This window comes from Silurus meridionalis, chromosome 5, assembly GCF_014805685.1.
Source record: "Silurus meridionalis isolate SWU-2019-XX chromosome 5, ASM1480568v1, whole genome shotgun sequence".
Lineage (NCBI taxonomy): Eukaryota > Metazoa > Chordata > Actinopteri > Siluriformes > Siluridae > Silurus > Silurus meridionalis.
In genome coordinates this window covers 16,020,540-16,043,510 of record NC_060888.1, presented here as the reverse complement: position 1 = coordinate 16,043,510, position 22,971 = coordinate 16,020,540, and the positions used below count along the sequence as shown (strand labels likewise).

Below are 22,971 nucleotides of genomic sequence, written 5' to 3'. Positions count from 1 at the left end.
CAAATTGGTGAAGTGAAATGAAAAAAAAAACTTTCAAAAAATTCTAAAAAATAAATAACGGAAATATGTGCATATGTATTCACCCCCTTTGCTATTAAGCCTCTAAATAAGATCTGTTGCAACCAATTACCTTCAGAAGTCACGTAATTACTTAAATAAAGTCCACCTGTGTGCAATCTAAGTGTCACATGATCTCAGTATATATATATATATATATATATATATATATATATATATATATACACACACCTGTTCTGAAAGGCCCCAGAGTCTGCAACACCACTAAGCAAGGGGCACCACCAAGCAAGCGGCACCATGAAGACCAAGGAGCTCGCCAAACAGGTCAGGGACAAAGTTGTGGAGAAGTACAGATCAGGGTTGGGTTATAAAAAAGTATCCAAAACTTTGAACATCCCACGGAACACCATTAAAGCCATTATTAAAAAATGGAAAGAATATGGCACCACAACAAACCTGGCAAGAGAGGGCCGCCCACCAAAACTCACGGACCAGGCAAGGAGGGCATTCATCAGAGAGGCAACAAAGAGACCAAAGATAACCCTGAAGGAGCTGCAAAGCTCCACAGCGGAGATTGGAGTATCTGTCCAAAGGACCACTTTAAGCCGTACACTCCACAGAGCTGGGCTTTACGGAAGAGTGGCCAGAAAAAAATAAGGAAGAAGGTTCTCTGGTCAGATGAGACTAAAATTGAGCTTTTTGCCCATCAAGGAAAACGCTATGTCTGGCGCAATCCCAACACCTCTCATCACCCCGAGAACACCATTCCCACAGTGAAGCATGGTGGTGGCAGCATCATGCTGTGGGGATGTTTTTTATCAGCAGGGACTGGGAAACTGGTCAGAATTGAAGGAAAGATGGATGGTGCTAAATACAGGAAAATTCTTGAGGGAAACCTGTTTCAGTCTTCCAGAGATTTGAGACTGGGACGGAGGTTCACCTTCCAGCAGGACAATGACCCTAAGCATACTGCTAAAGCAACACTCGAGTGGTTTAAGGGGAAACATTTAAATGTCTTGGAATGGCCTAGTCAAAGCCCAGACCTCAATCCAATTGAGAATCTGTGGTATGACTTAAAGATTGCTGTACACCAGCGGAACCCATCCAACTTGAAGGAGCTGGAGCAGTTTTGCCTTGAAGAATGGGCAAAAATCCCAGTGCCAAGCTTATAGATACATACCCCAAGAGACTTGCAGCTGTAATTGCTGCAAAAGGTGGCTCTACAAAGTATTGACTTTGGGGGGGTGAATAGTTATGCACGCTCAAGTTTTCTGTTTTTTTTCGTCTTATTTCTTGTTTGTTTCACAATAAAAAATATTTTGCATCTTCAAAATGGTAGGCATGTTGTGTAAATCAAATGATACAAACCCCCAAAAAATCCATTTTAATTCCAGGTTTGTAAGACAACAAAATAGGAGAAACGCCAAGGGGGGTCAATACTTTTGCAAGGCACTGTATACAATGGCAGCCATCCAGGCTTGCAGAAATGATGAAAAGGGAGAGAGAGAGAGAGAGAGAGAGAGAGAGAGAGATATTGTACAGTACTGTACATTCAGAGTATACAGTAGGTTTACTGGTCGGCGCTGTCTTGTGTTGTCTGTCTGTCTGTGTTGTCTGTCTTTACTCTTTTTTGTCTGCACTGTTTGCACTTGGTTGCACTCGGTTGCACTCGGTGCACTTTATGTAGCTTTATGTTGTGTGTTGTAGCTCTGTTGTTCAGTTGAGCACCAGGGTTCTGGAGTAACGTTGTCTCATTTTTACTGCGTACTGTGTACAACTGTTTATAAAGAAATGACAATAAAAGCCTATTGACTTGAGATATATATCTATATAATCACAGACTTCTCAGTGTTTTAATTCCCAAACTTTTACCAGGCATCTGCACTCCTGTACTCGCACTAAGCAAGAACCAATTTTGCTCCTGTAACGTTTTCTTTTGCTGGGGTTATTTCTTGCCTCTTGATTGTGAGGTTATTAAACACATGAGGTGAGATTCGCTGAATGAACACTGCACAAAATGCGTTACAGATTTAATTAGAGAAAGGCTTAAATGTAGGTTTTTCCACTTAAGTTTTCCGGGTCTGGCTTTAAAGTGGAATCAGATTGCTTTTGGCAAACACAGCAACGTTTCTAGTCATGAAAAGTGTTTTTGGAAATAAATGGAAATAACAGGTATGTTTGTCTCAGCTGTCAACTGATGGCATCGCATGAGACAGATCTTTTTACAAAGTCAAAACAGGAGAGGTGAGTCTTGGGCCCTGTTATAACCAACAATTTTATGGGACTATATCATGAACAAACATTTCTTTTAGACCCAAAAGGACTTTATTTTTATGGCATCTCAATACCAATCTGTTTTTTTTGTTTGTTTGTTTGTTTTTTTGGGTCCATAGAGTATGTGTCTTATGCAAAGCCCAGAGCTCCGTGGTGTAGTAGGAGTTCTTTTTATGTTGTTACCCAGCATGAGTAATTTCACTGCTAGTCCTAATTTCTTTCTTTCAAACATTATGACCATGACCATGGTTCACTAAAGACTGGTAAAGCCAGTGAATGTTTTTTTGTGCAGCCATCTGATCATAAGCATCATTTATTTCAACTTTTATAAACCTTCTTTCGATCTTGTGTGTGTCCTTCTAGATTCACTCTGTCAGTGTGGTATAAGTCAAATTTAATGTTGGATCATGCTGTTTTATATCCTAATGCTAATACTTAAACCATGACGTTCCACCTGCTGGCTTTAATTGACTTGATGGAATGAATATTCGCAAATGAACCTGGTTCTCTATTTATAACTGTTACCAATAAAAATGTAATGAATATAACGTACCGTGTAATAGCCCATAATGTCAGACAAATTTCTCTGAGCATTTCTTGGTCTCATTAAAGAAGACTTCTATATACATAAATGTTCCATTTACCATTTGTCATGTCTAATTGCAGCAGAATTTGAGTACTATTTCTTTGCATTTGCTTTTTGAGGGATATTCCCATCATTGCAGAAGGCTAGTGAAGAAATATCCCTCCATTCAAATCAAAGGAGGACATAATCATTAAGAGCCGAATGCAAAGCGGGCCCTAGAGCAAATGTGGGGTTCTTTTTTTGTAGGCACATGGATTAGGGGAGACAGAAGTAAAAGATTAGCTGGTCTCAGCTAAAGAAGGACCACTTTACTGTGTTGTTTAATTGACGTTGTTGGCTTTAGAGTTTAGCTGGATGGCTGCAGTCGATTCTGGCTGGGATATGATGCCTTGTTGGACTCTTGTGAATTCCCAGCAGTCCCATTAGGCTGTCTGCTATGCGCTCATTGTCTTTGATCCACTCTGTGACGCTTAATCCGTGCCTTAAAGCTTCAGTAGCAGCAGCCCAGACTAGTGTGTGCGTGTGGGGTGCGTAGATGTTAGCTTCACTGGACACATCAGAGTCTACAAAAGACTGTTTCAGCCTGTGAATAGCAATTCAATTTTTGCAGGGTTCACCTACAGAGTCTGAGGCCAAAGTGTCACTAATAGCTGCATTTGGCATAGGGGTGAACAGTGGTCAGACCTTTTCAAGGTTTTTCATGTCTTTAAAAGGTCCTGCAATCACGTACTGTAGCTGTGCTGTACATGTTTTAGCATATTTTAGATTTTTACTGCTGTGATTGTGACTTTAGAGAGCCTTTTATGTTTTTTCAACTTTAATGGATGAACTAGCATTGAGTTTCTTTTTTTTCCCTCCCTGCAGCCAGATAGGACGTATGACTTAAAGATCGGGCAGCCCACTGTTTCCTACTTCTTGAAACAAGCCGCGGGCATTGAGAAAGGAGCAGGAAAAACCGGTGAGTTAGCCTTATCATAACTAAAGCTGTGGTCATACATCGTCATGGCCTTCTTACAGCTCCCGGTTGCCCATTTGTATGCCTCAGTCTCAGCTTATGTTTTACGAAAGAACAGGCAGACTTCTGATTGAATTTTTTTTGATTGATGATATATTTATGCTGAGCCATGCCAGAAGAAGAAGCAAATTTATTCAGAGAAAATCAGTGGCAAAAAGGTGCTGCACGAAGGAAAGAGAATTGTAAATGTTGTCTCATTTTCCTATATTCATGTCTGTTTCAATTATAGCCTCTCATAGCAGCTGCTCTTTTAATACCTCTCTTCTCCTTTCCTTCTGACTGCTCATAAGTTTTCTCTTTCTTCCACTACACCCCTCCTTTTCAGAACACTGGTACTCATCTCATTCTCACACTGTTACACATTTATGCTTTTGCTTTTGTGCTCTAGGGTTTTTTCCTTCTTCCTTCCACTTTTTTTTTTTTATGTCTGACTCTATCTCTTCACTCGTAACCAGCTCTGTGCCTCTGCTGTTCTCACTAGGGCATGAGATGGCTGGTATGGTGTCTGTTCGGGCGGTGTACGAGATAGCACGGGTCAAGGCGCAGGACGAATGCTTCAAGCTCCAAGACGCCTCCATGCAGAACGTGGTGAAGAGCATCATCGGTTCAGCCAGATCACTCGGCATCAAAGTTGTCAACGAGTGAGAAATAAAGTTTTACCTCTCACAGTTTTACACACTAACACAAAAGTGCATTACTTATGCCAGACTTTATACATACAGCACCATCTTTGCCACTTGCATGAAATTAAAACTAGCACTTGGTTAGTATTAGGGCGTAGTATTATTTGTAGTACCTCATTATTATGCATAGTACCACATTATTTATTCAGCTCATAACTTTCAAAACTTTTTTTTTTATTAACGTAGTTCATTCATATTTCCATCATTTAAAGCTCTTTAGATTTTTTTTCATCCTCATGAAAATATTTTTCGTTGCTCCCTGGTGTACAGCTGAGACTTCAACTCAATATGCACCCTGTTTCTAGTTTAAAATGCATTTTTATAGTTTGAATAATTAATAGTTAAATAAAGATGAGGGATCTCAGCAAGAGCTAGGTAATAGCTTTATGCACATATTTATAGCCACGTTTTTTTTTTTTTGGAAGCGGAGGGGGGGCTTACCTCCTGGCGAAGCAGTTTTTCGTTAACTAATCTACAAACAACAATTTGAAATGCCTTTATGCCAATGTGATTTATTAACATTTGGAACGAGTATGAAAATAGGACCTCATTACATTAGTTAACTAGGTCTCAGATATCTCAGATGACATTGTTGCTCCTGGCTGAATAACCCTTGTTACTAAAGCACAACCAGCTTGACTCATCATGCATGCATGAAAGACATTTGTTCTGCATTTCAATGAACTGAAAAAATTTTGAAATTCAAATGTAATGCTGATGTATCTCTCAATTCCACCCCCCTTCTCTCTCTCTCTTTCTCTCATTCTCCACCTCCTTTCTCTGCACACTCCTCTCCTTGTGGTATGTCTTTGGCTTGCTCTCTCACTCCTCTCTTGTCATCGCTCTGTCAGCTTGTCACCCGAAGACTACGGCGAGTTTCTCCGACAACGTGAAGAGAGACTGAAGGAAGAAGCAGCAGCTAACATGGAGGCAGCCACAGGAAAAAAGAAATAAAAATAAACCCACTGTATCTGCCTGTTGTTTATATCCCATGTCAACACACACACCTGCATTGTGTAGACAACAGAAATCCTGAATTTACACAAGACCCCCCTTTGGTAATAAAATACTTTTATATTATTTCAGTCGTATTCCTAGTGGTTACTGGAACTATAAATCTCACAACACTCTTTCCTTTTGCCTGTCTATTTTGCTTTCTGGCAAGATAATCTTTGTGTTTATTTCTTCTCTTGTCTTTTTGTTTCTGTCTCTTCGTTTCACTCTTGTCAGGTACAACTGTTAGGAGTAGAACAGTATGAAAAATTTAAGTATACCTGCATAGCTGGCCACTTCATAGGAACATATTATTAATACATGGAACAAACATTTTTTTTACTTTCAATACAGCCAAACATCATCATGGCATATGTACGACATAGTAAAACATCCAGGCTGCATATCTTCTATTCTACGCACTCAATTAGATTCAGATCAGATTCCTGACTGGGCCTGATTGCAAAACTTTGATCTTCTTTTAATTTTAATTAAACCAATTTAAGACAACTTGTGTTTTGTGACTAAGTACATTATCATGCTAGTCATATCCATTGTAAGTGATGCACATAATCAGCGACAATATTCAGATAGAGTTTTGCTATTAAAAGGCTGTTTGACTAGTATTAATTTGTGCCAAGAATTATTGGATTATTACAATATCCCTATCAGCCTGCTGTTGATGCCCAATTCTGATCTTACTATCTGCATTTTTCAGAAGAGATTGAGATTCATCAGACTTTTTTCAGCTGTTCAGTTTCAGTGTGACTGTCAACTGTAGCCTCAGATTCTTGCTGTGTGCAGGCAAGAGTGAAACTTGATGTCTTGATGTACCTCATCCACCTCAGCATATGCCATGCTAAGAAATGCTTTTCTGATCACCATGGCTGAGTTACATTTACTGAATTCGCTCCCTGATTTATACATTTTTATCTTTTGCTTTTCATATAAAAAAATTTTTAACCCTAAAGCCCACAGGAGATGAGTTCCTGCAATATTTAGACTCGCCCCTCTGGCACCAACAGTCCACGTCAAAAGGTCTCTGAGATTATCTTTCTTCACCATACTAATGTTTGATGTAAATATAACCTGAAGCGCTGCATAATTTCATGCTGTGTGCTTCTTTCACATGAATGATTGATTAGATGATTTCTAATAAATGTGAAGGTATAAATGTCTTCCTAGTAAAGTGGACATTGAGTGTATATAAAGCTGATTTTGCTTGCAACTGATTTGCTCATACGAATTAAACAAGTATGATGTTTGGAAATTGTTTAGAAGTATGCCAAGCAAGCATTTTGGCCTCAAGCTAATTTTTTAAGTTGCCATTGTAGTGAAAAAACAAAAGTGATCACACTATCCAATAGGTTTTTCTGTTTTGGATAAGCTTCAGATAATCTAGAATTCTGTGTTTAAGCATCTCCTGAATGAACACTAAAAAGGATTGAAAAAGAAAAATTTGTTACTAAACTAAACAGTGGACATAATGTCATGTGCATTTAAGAACAGTTTGCATGTTGAATATTAAACAGCACACAGTGCTAAGAGCACAGATTAATCAAATTCTTTGATGAGTCTGATTGAGTAGCTAGTCAGGGCCTAAGAATCAAAGAGCTCATAAAAAAATGTTATATTACTTTCCACACAGTGAAGCCGTGCAAAAGGCAGGTGTCTATCAGAAGTAAGTGAAGGCCAGGAATTTTTCACTGCCATGGGCAGAACATAATAGCTTTCTCTGTGTGATACCAAATATATTGAGATTGCTCTATTCAGTCAAGTCCCCCATTCTGTGGCACATAGAACAAACACAAATGTACTAAATATCCCTGAAATTCCTAGGATGATGGGCAAAAGCTCCTTGGTGAGTTTAAACAACTGTGAAGCCAGTTGGTTTTCCATGTATTTACAGTTATCACGGATAATGTGACACACTGTTACATGTGATGCAAACAATTATGGCACACTTTTATTGGTATGGTTTGTTTTAACTGCTGTAGGTGCTCTCATCTGTATACTGCACAACCTTGCAATTGATTTCCATCGACTGCTAATTCCCAGCTGGTGTGGAGAAAAAAAAAACAGACTCCCACCACGATTGAAATCTTTAAATGTCAAACCAGGCAAGACATACTATGGCTGTGTATGTACTACCTTTGATTACAATGACTGTTCCAAAGAAAGTTGGAAAGCTGTGTAATATGATAATAAAAACAGATTTCCAAATATAATAAATTCACATTTTATTCACAATAGAACGTTTCAAATGTTGAAATTGAGGAAATGTACCACTTTAAGGAATTTTGATACATTGAATACTAAAAAAGAAAGTTGGTATTGTGCAACAAAAGTCTTTAAAAGTAAGTGTTACTAAAAAGTAACAGCTGGAAGAATATTTGGCAACTAGTTAGGTTAACTGGGTCAGTAACATCGTTGTGTAAACAAAAGAGTATCATAGAGAGGCAGAGTCTCCAATCTACAAAAAACTCTAGAAAAACTGTCTCTTAATATTGTGGAAAAATAAAATAATCTACAGTACATAATAATATTGAAATATTTTGAGAATCTGGAGAAATCTCTCTGTGCATGGGACAAGGACAAAAATCTATATTGGATGCTTGTGATCTTCTGGCCCTCAGGCACACTGCATTCAAATGGGTATTACTCTGTAATGGAAATCACTGCATGGGCTCAGTAACCCATTCAAAGATCATTGTCTGTGAACACAAATCGCAATGTCCGCCACACATGCAGGTTAAGGGTCTATCATGCAATGAAGAATAATGTGAACATGATCCAGAAATGCCGCTGTCTTCTCTGGGCCGAAGCTGATTTAAAATGGATTGAGGTAAAAATTAAAAACTGTACTGTGATCACTGAAAATTGAGAATCTTTTTTGGAAACTATGGATGCGGTGTTCTCCAGATTAAAGAGACCATCAAAAGTCTGCATCTCTGTTAGTATGGGGTATGTGTGTGTATGTTAGTATATATGGAAGGGGAAATTTGCACATCTGAAAAGGCACTATCAATGCTGAAAGGTATATACAGGTCTTAGAGAAAAAATATGCTTCCATCTAGATGACATCTTTTTCAGGGAAAGCCTGAAATGCATATTTCAGCAAGACAATGCAAAATCACTTTTGCATCTATTACAACAGCATGGCTTCAGAGTAAAATAGTTTGGGTGCTGTTGTTAAAAACAAAAAAGGGGATGTTACACAGTGGTAAATTGATGATGTCCTAACTTTTTTAGACTAATTGCAGCCATCAAATTTAAAATGACCTTTTTAACTTAAAAGGCTACATTTCCTCAAACATTTTCTCTTATATACTGAATAAAATATGTTTTTGAAACTTTAAACGTCACTTTTTGGCAAAAAAAAAAATATTTAGACGCATACTGTTACTAACATACAGTATCACATGACCTGTCTTTGGGAGGTCTTAATTTCAACATAAAAGAGAACCAAAGTAATCATTGAGTAGGAATTGGTTTGATAATGTGGAATTGCCACAAGGTGTCATACAGACAAGCCAGGCACAAACATATTTGTGTTTGTTGTTTTACTGACAAAATGTAGCTATGTTTTTTCATATGTAAAGCACAGTATATTCCAAGGCATATTTGCTCCATGGTAGGTTAAATATGGAAATAGATTTTAGTGTTGTTGTTCAATGGACTGTTCATCATGACAATTTCTTATATTGATATTTAAAGATTTTATCCTAACAAATATTTAAATTTCTATATAAGTAATAAAGGTATACTACAGATAGTTTACTGATGCAGTAGATGTATTATGCAATACAAATAAAGGCTTTAACCTATTTAGAACTACTTTTTCATCTAGGATGGTGTTGTATAGTTTTTTAGACTGGGTTTTGTAGATCAGATGAGAAGCTGTCACTATTTCAGCCCAAACCTATATTAAATGCACTTTTTAATACACAGTGGCCAAGTAGTCTGCCTTTGTGCATCAACCCATACTGATTTAACTGTCCATTAAATAATTGTAGCTGAACTGAAGGATGGTCTTATAAGATATTTTACCAGTCCTTACCATAAAGTGCAGTGAGAATCACCTCCCCACTTTCTTTTGCACATGGTCATTTATGCCTAGAATTTGAAAAAGTGACAATGCAAATATTATTTGTTCAACATTTTGGCCTTTCTTGACACCATGGGTGTTCTTGAGATTCATGCAGGTGAATATGTTGCCTAAGCTAGTCCTTTTCTTATGAACCTAGATTTGTTGACTGTGTTAGCTGCCCTGTCACCTAAGCAGTAGTTATCATTGCTTGTCAACTAGATTCTGGCAGATTGCTATGAGCTGTACCCGGTCCTGCTGACAATGCTGAGATTGTTAACAGATTGCAAGAGTAGTCCTCCTGGAGCCTGTAAAGACCAGGGAAGTGGGTTATCAGCCTACGGCGAACCCCCAAACTCCACTGACGTAAGGATTTTCTCACAAAAAGGGTCCTACTTGGAGCCTATTAAAAATAAAGTCTTCCCCTCACCTTTAAGGGAAGAAAGGTGCCACTCTGGAGTCACAAAAATACTTAAATCTAAGTTTTAGGCATATGTGGTGCCATTGTAGTGCATTACACCACCATGGACAGTGTCTCATAATTTGTGATAGACATTCTGAGGGGAGTCTCTGTCTGCCACTTACCCTCAAGAGCCTTATGTGAGGTGTTGAAATTAAATTGGCCTCTCCAAACACATTTTTGACTTTTTTTGGACTTTTGTAAAATCAGCTATAACAGCACCTCCAATGGCGGTAAGAAAAGATTCACAGTATGGTATATAAAGGTAATGCTGGATTGATTTTTAGTCTACAGAGTAGATTAATGCAGCCTACTAGTAATGGTGGAACACCACCTAGAGTACATGTGCAATAGGTATTATATTCTTCTCCAAGTCACTCATTTATTGCAAATACAAATGACAAATTACACAAACACAGACAACAAAATGTTATATATATTTGGGTTTTTTGGTTTGAACAAAGGCGTTACTATATTTAGATTTGCTATGTTTGATAGTCAGAACACCACGGCATCAAACTAATACAACACAAAGCCATTTGAAATCCAGAATGCAGCTGTCTTCAAATGTGTGCGTGTGTGTGTGTGTGTGTGTGTGTGTATGTAATTTATCCCACATCATTGTTATGCCACTGAGACCTCATGATAGAATGCATTACTCAATCTTAATAGTTATATTGTCAAGCTACTGATTTATAGGCCTTCATATATTTAAATCTTGTATGCAAATAGTTCACAGTGGATGTTATTTTGCCTGCCCTTTTCATGTGATTTACAGAGAGCAGATGATAAAACGCCAAATACAATGATTCAGATGCACTTTATTTCCTCCTTTGACTTTGTGACTACCCATTCTCAAACTGTAAGTGGCTTTACTTTGATGGCTCTGCCAGCCACTGTGGCACACTTCAAAAGAGACCTTTGCATAATGTAGTCATGAAATCCTTTTGTCTTTTTCAAGGGGACACTGCAGGGGGACACAAGGGGATGATGCTTTCATCAAAATAACAACAGGAGATGTATTATTTTGGTTGAATCAATAATAAAAGTGCATGAAGATATATCTCATGGTGAATCTATGTTAATGAACAATAAATTTTTATATATAGTAGGGGTGCAATGGTACACGCGTTCATTCCTGCATTTTTTAGTACAGGGTTAAATGCAATCCTTTTTACATGCAGAACATAGTTAAAATCTGAGTTCCCTCAGGAACATATTAAGTGGAAAACCTTATGTTTGTTCAGTCTCTGCCTCACACTTTGAGCGCATTTTCTTTTTTTATCAAACTTAAAAACATACAAAACAATGCCAGGGGTGTGTGTGTATGTATATAAGTATATATATATATATATATATATATATATATATATATATATATATATATATATATATATATATATATAGTAACTAGAGTTAGATGCAGTGTCACTTTGGCTTTCTGTACCAGAAATAAGATTTGTTTTGCACATGCATTGAAACACTAAAGAATCCATAGCGTTAGCCGCTAACAAAGAAGTGGCTAGCAGCTAACGTGCTAGTGCTAGTGCTATAGATTCTTTAGTGTTTTATATCCAGCTTCAAGATTTTCTCTTAACAGAAGAAAATCTTGACATTTTTGCATATCAAGGGAGTGAATAAATGAAGGATGGAAGGAATAAATAGAACAGTTAAGTACATCATATTTTTAAAAATAAAATATTAAATGCAAAACACACACAAATAACAAGGGTCTTTTTTTAGTTTAACCAATTTAAACAAACCAATGTTAATAATAATAAACTGCGTAAGTAAAAAACGATAAGCAATTTTATGTTTTGCATTTCTTCCCCTTAACCGTACCGAAATTAAACCGAAGCGGGGAATTTTTTTGTACTGTTACACCTCTAATACATAGTGAATGTGCTATAACACTCAAACTTTGAGAATTTTCACCTAAATAAATCTTATCAATTAAATAAATATACATTTTCTTGTAATTTCACCAGAGGGCAACATTCTCTTCAGATTGTGCACAGTTCTCTGTCTGGATTGATAGCAAAAGTATATACAATACATAGTTCTGGTCATTTATTGGTAGTCATGTATTTCAAATATAGCATGTATAATGTTTTCAGAAATAACTGGACTTTAATAATTTTTATCAGAAAATCCTACAGTAAAAAATAGTCTTCAAGTATTGTCTAAAAAATATTAAACCGGTGGCAAGGATGCTAGTCTCCAAACGTTTCTTGTTGCCATTAGTATCTGAAAATGGCTCTAATCATTTTATGCCTATTTTGATCAACTCAGACACCTTTCTTGTTTTATGGATAGTCAAAAAGGAAAAGAACGGTGACTTATTTTTTAATAGTATTATAATTATCATAGTAACATTCTTTTTTAATAAACATTACTTTTAATAATTGTTATTGTTTGATCACGTGCTATATACTATGAGTGTATTTAGACAATTCAGTTTCACTTCTCACTTTTTTGTTGGTACTAAATCGTTTTAATAACGAGATTTATCTGCATATAGGGTGTATATAGCATCAGGAAGTACTCACGCGGTTTCAGTTATTTTCATCTACAGTGTGATCACGTTTACAGATATGATTGGAGGATTGCCAGAGAAGTGGTAACTTCAGTATACATTTTTGTGACGTTTTTCAGCCATTCGTGTTCTCTGGAGTGTCCGTTAGAGACCTCTAGTGGTTAGAAATATGTGTGCGTTTGAAACTGTTTTATCCCTCAGTGTGTAACGTGCACCAGTAGAAAACAAACATAGAAACAATAGTTTGACATAAGTGCAAAGTATTTAATCTTTAATAATTTACTTACACACATCACTTTGTATACCTGCTCAAAATTGCAATTATTTAAGCATCCATCATGTAGCAGCAAAATGCATGACATGATATAGATACGAGCTAGCAGTTTTAGGTAAATTCAGCCATCATCATGGGAAAATGTAATCTTTGAACAAATGACTGGATGGTTTGAGTATTTATATAACAGCTGATTTCTTGGGATTTTCAACAGCCGCTAGAGTTTTCTCGGAATGATGTAATATTAAAAATAATAATAATCATCATCCAGTGAAGTGCAGCTCTGCAGACAGAAATGCCTTGTTGATGAAAGAGGTCAATTGAGACTGGCCAGACTGTTCAGAATTGACAGAAACGCAACAGTGACTCAAATAACCATTCTGTACAATTGCATTGGTGGATGAAGTAAAAAAAATAAAAATAAAATTGTGCAAATAAGAAGACAGGTTTTCTGGCCAGTTAGAGCCAGGAGTTTTACCTTGCTGTTGAACTGACCCTGAACTGTATGTTTGTGCTAAGTAGATGCCATAAAGCTGCAATCAAAACTATTTTAAAACAGAGCACACCCTACCCTGATTGGTGGCTTGCATGCTTGACCAGTTACATTTTATCCACTCATAAATAAAAATAAATGACTTATTTCGCGCAACGTAGATGAGTAAAAAGTAAGATATTTAACTTTGAAATGTAGTGAAGTTACAGTAGAAATGTTCCCAAATGCAAATACTTGAGTAAAGTACAGACATTTGAAATAGCTACTTAAGTACAGTAACAAATTACATTTACTTTTACATTTACTTGTGCAATTCTGATGACCAGGAAGCATCTTAAATACACAACACATTGAACTTTGAGGTAGATGGCCTACAGCAGATAACCATGTTGGGTTTCACTTCTGTTAGCCAAGAACACAAGTCAGCAGTGCGTGTAGGTTCACCAAATTTAAACATTTGAAGACTAGAAAAATCCTGGTCTGATGATTCTCAATTTCTGTTGAATCAATGGACCGGACCCATTCTGTCTTAGTGAGCAGTCTAGGCCAATGGAGCAAAGCTGAGGGAAATGTTTCCTTGGAATGTTTGGGCCCATTAATATTAAACAATCACTTGGATGCAACAGCTTATTTGTTTCTTGTTACTGAACATATGCATTATTTCTTGGCCAGTGCCTAGTTTCAGCAGAATAATGACTAAAACTAAAGTCAGCTCAGACTTTTTAATTAAAATCATTGTTCTTCACTGGTTTCTCAGTCACTGGATCTGAATCAAACAGATCACCATTGGGCTGTGGTAGAACAGATGATTTGCAGGATGAAAGACCCTAATATAAAATCAAAGGCCATCTATATAAAAATGTGTGCAAGATTAAAATCAACATGATTCATGTGCTTTAGCTGGACAGTGATGATGTTTCTGTGCCGTCACGTTTTGAGATTGATCGCCAGTCTTCTGGATATGCTACAAAGAATCTTTCATAAACTTGGAATGGAGTTGTACTGCAGGATAGAATGGGGCTTCTCTTTAAATAATAATTGGGAATAGCCATTTAAGAATAAAAAATAATACAATATGCTGTTCTCAGTGTGTGGTGTGTGGTGTGTTCTTTTCATCTGAAAGAAAGGACAAGGCCTGATTTTGCTTTTGCCATAATATTATACATTTTGGCTATTTACTAATCCATATATAGTGCATGGCAGTTGAGTTATATAGGAATATAGGGAAAAGGGAATGAATATGAGTGAGCAATTTCAAACACTGACGTAAATCGAATGCGTCAAAAAGGAGAGGCTGGCAATTTGGTCATAAACACCTATTCTGAATTAGCATTTGCAGTGTATCATGAAATCATAGTTTGTTTTGTCATATTTATTCACTTTAAAGATTATTATGTAAAAATGGATAAACAATGTAAAAATAAAAACTATTAAATACACACTATGGTCTGTCACATTTATTTTACTAAAGGAAACTGAAAAATCATCAAGAATAATCAAATATATGAACATGCAATATATATATATATATATATATATATATATATATATATATATATATATATATATATATATATATATATATATATATATATATATATATATATATATATATATATATATATATATATATATGTGTGTTCTTGTGTGTGGTTTTCTGTGTCCTCAAGCTGACTCCAGAGCTAAATGCCTTAAAATCTTTTCAGTGTAGCTAATTTGCTAATTTTTGGCAAAACTTTTCAAAGGTAAAATGTTTCAGCGAATCTTTTTCTTGCTTGTTTCATGCCCTTCGAGTCATTCGTGTTTTTAACGGTGGTTGACCAACTGATCAGTTATAGTGTGGCTATCATTCATAGCACTTTGCCAACATTGACTAAATTAGATTAAACATTTAAAAAAAGCTTGACAATACAAGTTGTTTTGGGAGGGGTTTTTTTGCCATTCAAAATCCTGAATCACGATATTTGGGAGGGATTAATCGGCTTTTCCGAACATATCATGAAATCATTGATTGTGTTTCAGATTGTTTTAACTTTAACAGGACACTGTTCAGGTCAGTTGTTTATTTTGATGTATCTACACAGTTCAGATGTGATACAAAGTGCAGAGCCCTGTTCTCATAATACTTATGATGAAAGAATGTGATAATCCATTCAAGAAAAAAAAAACTAGTGCATATTTCAGTTATTAATTATACTGCTGGTGCTACTAATTGATAGAGTGACTAACGTATTAAACCTAGTGTTTTGTGTAATGGTTTCTAAATTTGTAAAACGCGAGTTTGTTTGGTTTTACACAAAGTTAAAAAAATGTTCTATGTCTGCCACAGTGTGGCATAGGAGAGCTAGTCCAGATTTCTGCAGCTTTGTGCTTGGTCTTTCATCAGCATATGTCTGCATTTATTACTGGTGGTGGATCAAGAGGATTTGAAAGATTTTCTTTGTCTTAACTGTATAATTTTACAGTTTATATATATATATATATATATATATATATATATATATATATATATATATATATATATATATATATATATATATAGAGAGAGAGAGAGAGAGAGAGAGAGAGAGAGAGAGAGAGAGAGAGAGAAGAGGAGTAAAAATTATCTATTTTAAAACAGATTGGAATTAATAGGAAAAGGTTTCATTGTTAGGATACTGGTTTAAATTTATATCAAATGCCTAAACACACTTACTACGTGCATGCGCAATATGGCGAGCATGCCAATGCATTCTTCTCTGTTTTTCTCCTTCATGATCTCTCTCCCTCCATATTGGGAAGGATGCTGTGAGAAAGGGAAGGAGCGAGCTAAAATTGGTACCCCTAAGCAGGAAATGCCATATATGGAATCTAACAGCACTGCTCTGTGACGTATGCATAGCAGGTACGTTGTACACTGCCAGGAAAGGAGGAGAGTGGAGGGATTTAGAGTGGCATTCATTGCACGTGTGCGTCAAAGTGGGAAGTGGTTCTCTATGTGTGAGAGCCTCTGTGTCAAGCATGTGCGTCACATTGAGTCAGATAGTGTCTCATCATGGGTGTGCGTCAGTGCTGTTGCTGAGCAGTCCATGCTCCAGGGTAAGAGAGAGAGAGAGAGAGAGAGAGAGAGAGAGAGAGAAAGAGACCATGAGCATACAGGAAGAACAGGATGCTATAGAATAGTAGTGGTAGACAAAATAGGAGGGATGAAAAGAACATGAAACCTCAAAAAAGCCAAATCTAAAGAGAATTATTCAGAAGACATTAGCAGGTTTAAGTGCACTTTAATATAAATGCATTTGATTTGACAGCCAAATACACTTATCAGCAACACAAAAAGAACACTGATCCACAATGTCCATTCTTCATATATAGCATATGTCAAGTATTTTTTCATCATATACAATACAAAGGTCTTTGATATGTACACATCTGTGGTTTGTACAAATTTACAAATGTATACATCCTAGTAGCATACTGAAACCTCAGCACATGCCTGTCTAGAGGCATGTACACCAAACATTCATTCTGTATAACAGCACACACACGGTATAATACTTTTTAACTTAGCATGTAAATAGGTAGAACGTAGGAATCAATCCTTTTACTTGACCGTAGACAACTCTACGTTAGCATGTCGACACCATGGGTATTGAACCATTCTCAACCCATGTCGACTAGTAACTGAATAGAAATAGTATCCCCATCCCTATTGTCCACTCAATTTTTAAAACAAAAGCTAACTTTTTTTAACGCCTCTCAAAAAAGAAGAATTGGTCATTCACACGGTCATGTTCACCACTCTACACCGCAGACAGTAAAGTTACGATGTTACTGTGGTATTCACTGTATAAATATGATGCCTGGCTGGGTTCAGCAAGCCTTGGTTGTGGGAAGCATACGAGAGCAACAACAGATTGCAAGCATTACAAATATTGATGCTGCAAAAGTCCAGTGCATTTGCATGTAGCCTTGCCCATGAACATTTTTAACCAAGGAGCCATTTAACACTAGCCAGACTGTCAGTCTATTGGAGTGCAGTTATCTTCAGTTCTTCTCAGTGTCAGCTGGTGGCTTCTTCTCCAGAGCGTGTCCACTGGACTGATTAAAATATGCTGGAAAATGTACCTCCCATGCACTGGCTTATATATGTTCACAGATTTAAGAAACATTTGTACATTACACTGATACACATATTTGTAAAAAAAATAACATAGCAGCCACAAACCCATAGCTCAGTCTTGCCTGAATTTCTTATTTAATAGTGAAGTTAGTGTTGTTTTCAAATGGGAACCAACTAACTAAGCTAAGAAAATCTGATAAAATTGCTAGTCATGGTATTAAATGTCTAGGTACATTTTCAATATATTAGGCTTTGTGTCTGTGATGCTGCTATTAAAAGTGTTGAGCTTTAAACTGGTTGTTTTTTTTATCTGAGATATGAAGGTAAGATTTTATGTCCACATCATCAGATTCATAACTTCAGTGTATTTTCACTACGAGTGAATACAAATGCAAGTCTGTAAGTTGAGCTGCGCTTGCAAAACAAGAAATCTTGGTCTCTGATAAAAGCTCATGGTACAGTAAAGCAGAGACAAAAAACCTGACCTCCAAGTGCTTTCACAACTTGGTCAACACAGCTAGTGTATTGCATCATTGTTGCAGATAGTGCACCATTCCTGACATATAAATTCATGGAGAAATACATGAACAAAATATGACTGACTCTTTTCTTTTCTCATATGAGCAATATGAGGAAGTCATTATATCCTTATATACATTATGTATATAATTATACAGTTAAATAATCTTCACTTTTTAGTAAAAGTAGCTCCATGAAATATGACAATATGCCATACTTAATGAAGTAAGTCACAGACTTATTTTAGAACGGAGGATCACTTCCACTCCCATCTGAAAGACAATGAGAAAGGAAAAAAAAGAGGTTATTTAATATTTTAGTCTTCTTCCCATTCTATTAGTTTATGTATAGGTTTGCAGAGTATTGTTAATATAAAATTAACTATTTATTACCTTTGTGGAAGCATTGTTGTGGCAGGTGACTTTGGAGTTGATACAACTCAGGTTGTTGCCCCAGGCCAGAGGCGATCGAGGCACCTGCCCCAAACATGGGTTCCAAGGCGGCCAGCTCCTCGAGGAGGGACTGGGCGCAGGGCAGACCAGGTGATGCGGGGCTGACGGGTGAGTCGACAGGCACCGGAGTGACAGGCGAGACTGTCAGCTGTAGCGGTGGAGATGCCGGGATACTGGTTGACAGTGGCGATGGCACAACCTCTGTCTCCATGGCAACTTCGCCTGCCACCTTCCCATCTACTATGTCACCCTTGTTGACTGGTGACAGTGTGACCCCGCACCTGGTCGCATGGTTAGAGTGCGCCGATTGGACGCTACAGAAGTGGCCGGCACTCATAGTAGAGACCCTGTCAAAGTGCAGGGGTGGTTGCCAGCACTCAGGAGTTAGTGGAGAAGAGGGAGGACTAGAGGGAGGTGAAGGGGTGGAAGAGAGTGATGGTGAGGAGAGATCTTGAAATATGGTCTCTAAAACACTCTCTTCAAACAGAGAGTCATCGTCTGGGAAGATAGGCAGATCCAGACCTCTCCAGGATTTGACAGGATAAAATTCACCCAGAAGTGAGATGGTTTCAGGACCTTCTGAGCCAAATGAGGGAGATGAAGGTCGAGGAGAGATAGGAGAGGGTAACAGCTTAGAGAGAAGAGGATCCAGGTAGAAGCCCTCAGCTAGTGTGCTTATGTGGTGGGCTAAAAGGGATATCTCAGTTCTTTCTTTTTCTCTTTCCTGCTCAATTGAGAAGAAAGACAGACTTGGTTGTTTTCCAGGTGAGGTTTCAGGTGTGAGCAGGCCTTCAGGTGGGAAGGGGAGTGGTCCATATGGGACATCAACATACAGTGGACCACGAACCTCAGGCAGACTCATAACAGTGCAGTCCCCATCACCTGGACTGTCTGGGGTTGGAGGAAGCTTCTCATAGAGTGAGCCACTGCAAGGCTCTGAATGGAAGAGTATTTCTGTAGATAAAGCTGGCAGGGTGAGGGGCACCTGGCTGGAAAGTGTGGTGGTTGGAGGAGTAGGGCTGCCCTGTGGATCTGAGGGAGCAGATGGGGAAAGAGTGGGAGCTACTGTAGTTGTGACTGTTGCAGTTGGTGGAAGGGGTGGAGGTGTGGTGGCACCTGTGGGATCAAAACTAAAAAGTGGTTCACCAAAGGGAAAGCTGCTGCTTCCTAGCTGGGGTGTATATGGAGGGGTACACACAAACTCCTTAGTCTGTTGGGCCTGGGAGGTAGGTACAGGGGGTAAAGGAAGGGGTAGAGCAGGCAGTGGAGGATCTACTTGAAAAGCAGGTGGCAGGAGAATGTTCTGGGTGAGAAAGTCCAAATCTGACACAGTGGCAACTGTGTCAGGGGATGAAGCAGCTGAAGGCCTTTCTATTGATTCACTGGGTGGATGCTGGAACAAGGTCTCTTCCTCCAGAGAAGAAATACTAGAGCGTGGACCACTTTCCAGTGCCATTGGTTCAATAGAGGAGCTTGCACCTTGTTCTTCTGTAGAGCCTGTACTGCACACTGCCATGCTGAAGTCAAACGACTGACCCGAAAGGCCACTGCTCCCAGGTGTGAACACTTGGTCAGGACTAGAGAGTGTATCAGGACTCTGCAAGCTAAGAGTGTCTTGTTGGGAGGTGCTTGTACTCAGCACCACAGAGAGCTGAGACTCTTCAGAGCTCAATTGTTGTCTCACTGCCCAGGCCTCTGATTCACTAAAGCATAAAAAAAAAAACCTGTTAATAATATTCAAACTTGCTTGAATTTTATTAGACATTGTCACCTTATCTACTCATAAATATATATGTACTTTACCTAATGACATAATTGTTGCTACTGATGGGGTTTTCTCCAGTCTCCAGCTGGAGGACCATGTAAAGCCAGACCCATGAACAATCACCAGCCTCCACACGAATCACCATTTCAGCTCTGCCTTCACCTCCTTCTCTTACTGTGTGGAAACATAAGAGGAAATTGATGAGTCAAGACATTCCACCCAGCATGATATTTTGAGTCATGCATCTTCCCTGTGGGTGTTTGGAAGTGCATTTCAAACTATACTGATGTACTGTAAATAGTACATCTTATAGTGTAAATTCAGTGATTGCTGGTGTGGTAAACATAGTTAATGCAATCATGAACTTGACATTATTAAATGTGACACTCACAAAGGCTGCGATGCTGAGCTGAAGCATGTGTAAGGTCCTGTGGATGAAGTAGACTGTACCAGGAACGAGACCGAAGAGTCTCCACATCCATACCCAGATAAACACTGATACTGAGGGGAGCAAAAACAGTACTGGTGAGAAGCTATAATATATCTACTGTATTTTAATTATATTACAACAAATATGCTGAGGTTGGATAATTGCCCAGTAAGTTGGCACCTGACCTTACCTATCATGTGCATCCTGCAGTCTCATGTCACGACTGTGTTGTGAGCGAAAACACTCTAGGAGGAAAGTGCTCTCCAAAGATGGGGTTAAAGCTTGTTCAGTTGAGGTGCTGGGTCGAGGTGGGTGTGGTTCCAGAGGTGTGCAAAAGCACACCCACACTGGATTAGATGTCCAGTAGGATCCTTGTGGGGAAGGGTCAGGTACTGATGACAAGCAGCGAGCTCGAATCAAAACAAGCTTGTTGCCAGCACTCTGCCTTCGCACTGACTTAGAGGTGTTGAAACGGCATCGGAACAATCGATCTAAATGATAAAGGAGGGAAAATGTTTAACAATAGATTTAATTTGATAAATGAATGACTGTATCACACTTTATCACACGAAGTAAAATGCCAAAATGTACACCTTACCACAATCAGGGGAAGTTGGGGGCACCAGGTTACTCCTCATAATAGCATGGTCTGTAGGGTCTATTATGTCATACACACTATCCCCTTGGGCAACCAAATCTACCTGAAAATTCATTAAAATATATCATAAGGAAAATTGTCTTCACAGTCCACCTTATACTTTCATTGCTAATTGTATGAGACAATTAAAGGTAGCATAATAATAAATATATTTGTTATTCAGACTCACCAATGAATGTCCAAGGTGTTCAGAGACACTGTCGGTCAAGTAAAGTAGTTTTCCTTCTGCAGTTAGTAACAGCAAAAAACCTGGCATTGACTGCACCAGCTCAGAAAGCTCGTGAAATGAGAGGAATCCTGCACTTTCCTCAGCACTGCCAGCTGCAGCTTCCTCTGAAAGAAATAGTATAGAGTGAATCAGTAAATCATTCAAATATTCCACAGACATAAGCGCAACACTGTTTTAGTACCATGGACAGCAACCATTAGTTAGCACCAGAGACAGCGGTTTGCAACCCCCAGAAATCTGACATTGTTCATTTAGCAGATCGGTATTTCTCGTTTTTTTTCCCCAAATAGTGTGCAATAAATTTCATCGTATATATTCAAATTCCCAAATTAATATCCGTTTAACAAAATCCACTTATTGCCAAAACTCACGTACTGCGCATGGACAAAAAATACTACAGCTCAAACCCGAGTTTTAATCGAATCCTTTACAAACGCATTAACAATAATCACTTATAAAATACGAAATGATTTACGATATAATAAAATATTTACCTTGGCAAAAGAAGACAGATTTTCTCGTGTATATGCACGCAAGGGACATGATGTGTAGATAGGAGAGGCGTGCCTTGTCTGCATCGGAGATAGGCAACAAGTCCCTCAGGTTTCTTATCTCTGTGTTTATCTGGTCTCTCCGAGCTTTCGAGGCTCCTTTAGTGGAACGGTACATCTTGGTCGTTGTTCGAAGGGAAGCTAACTGTTATTTGGCGGTGTATTTTGCTGTGGATAGAGTGTGACTGATGGAAAGCCCCGACTCTCTTTCCGTGAATGCGGTCAAAAGTCTAACTGTCCCGGAATGCTCACATGTCCGGCTTTTTCCTCTTCGGTTCCGCCAAAGCGCCTGCGGACCGGAGGCTAGCTGGATACTTCCTCCGGTTCGGAGTGTTGATCGGTTCGGCTGTTGAAAAAGCCGTCTCTCGCCCAGATATCAAGAGCCCGTAAATCTGGTGGAGTTACTATGATTGCCGGTTACTTATATAGGCTGGTGTAGGGGGGCTCCCAACGCGCCAACACCGACGTAAAAAGGAGAGAGAGGAAGGGGGGGTTGCTTTAGGTGATTTGATGTGCTTCATATCAGTGCTCACAAGGCTGAAACTCTCTTCTCTCGCCCCTCCCAACTCTTCCACTCTTGACTCTGACTCCGCTCGGACGTCAGCATCCCCTCTCCTGGCTGATGACGTAGGCTTGAAATCGGGAGCCCCGGCGACGCAAAAATCCAGATTTGGACAAAACCGAGCGGTGGGTGGAGTCAGAGTGTAAAACGTAAACGGAGTCACCGGGCTCCTGTGTGCAGGGAGGAGGAAGGGGATGAAGGGGGCTTTTCTAACCAAACTGCAACGAATGATTTCTCCTGTACCGCCGTTATTATAACTAACCATTAATTTCAACTATGATGCC

General features: G+C 38.4%; 2 protein-coding genes across 3 annotated transcripts in view; one reads left to right on the top strand and one right to left on the bottom strand.

Annotated features, from left to right (window-relative positions):
* The window catches only part of mrpl11 (mitochondrial ribosomal protein L11), a 48,762-nt gene extending 43,106 nt beyond the window's left edge, over nucleotides 1-5,656 (top strand). For both annotated transcript variants that reach the window (XM_046850246.1, XM_046850245.1), the window contains 3 exons: nucleotides 3,743-3,836; nucleotides 4,375-4,534; nucleotides 5,428-5,656. In XM_046850246.1, coding sequence (XP_046706202.1) covers nucleotides 3,743-3,836; nucleotides 4,375-4,534; nucleotides 5,428-5,530 — 357 coding nt within the window. In that variant the 3' untranslated portion in view covers nucleotides 5,531-5,656. The remainder of the gene's footprint in view (nucleotides 1-3,742; nucleotides 3,837-4,374; nucleotides 4,535-5,427) is intronic.
* Nucleotides 5,657-16,665: 11,009 nt separating this feature from the next.
* On the bottom strand, nucleotides 16,666-22,640 carry npas4a (neuronal PAS domain protein 4a). Its single transcript, XM_046848812.1, has 8 exons — nucleotides 22,069-22,640; nucleotides 21,515-21,678; nucleotides 21,286-21,388; nucleotides 20,878-21,178; nucleotides 20,649-20,758; nucleotides 20,296-20,431; nucleotides 18,433-20,195; nucleotides 16,666-18,312 (listed from the first exon to the last, which is right to left on the bottom strand). Exons 1-8 carry the CDS (start codon nucleotides 22,241-22,243, stop codon nucleotides 18,284-18,286), a joined length of 2,781 nt encoding a protein of 926 aa, XP_046704768.1. The 5' UTR covers nucleotides 22,244-22,640; the 3' UTR covers nucleotides 16,666-18,283.
* Nucleotides 22,641-22,971: the final 331 nt, after the last annotated feature.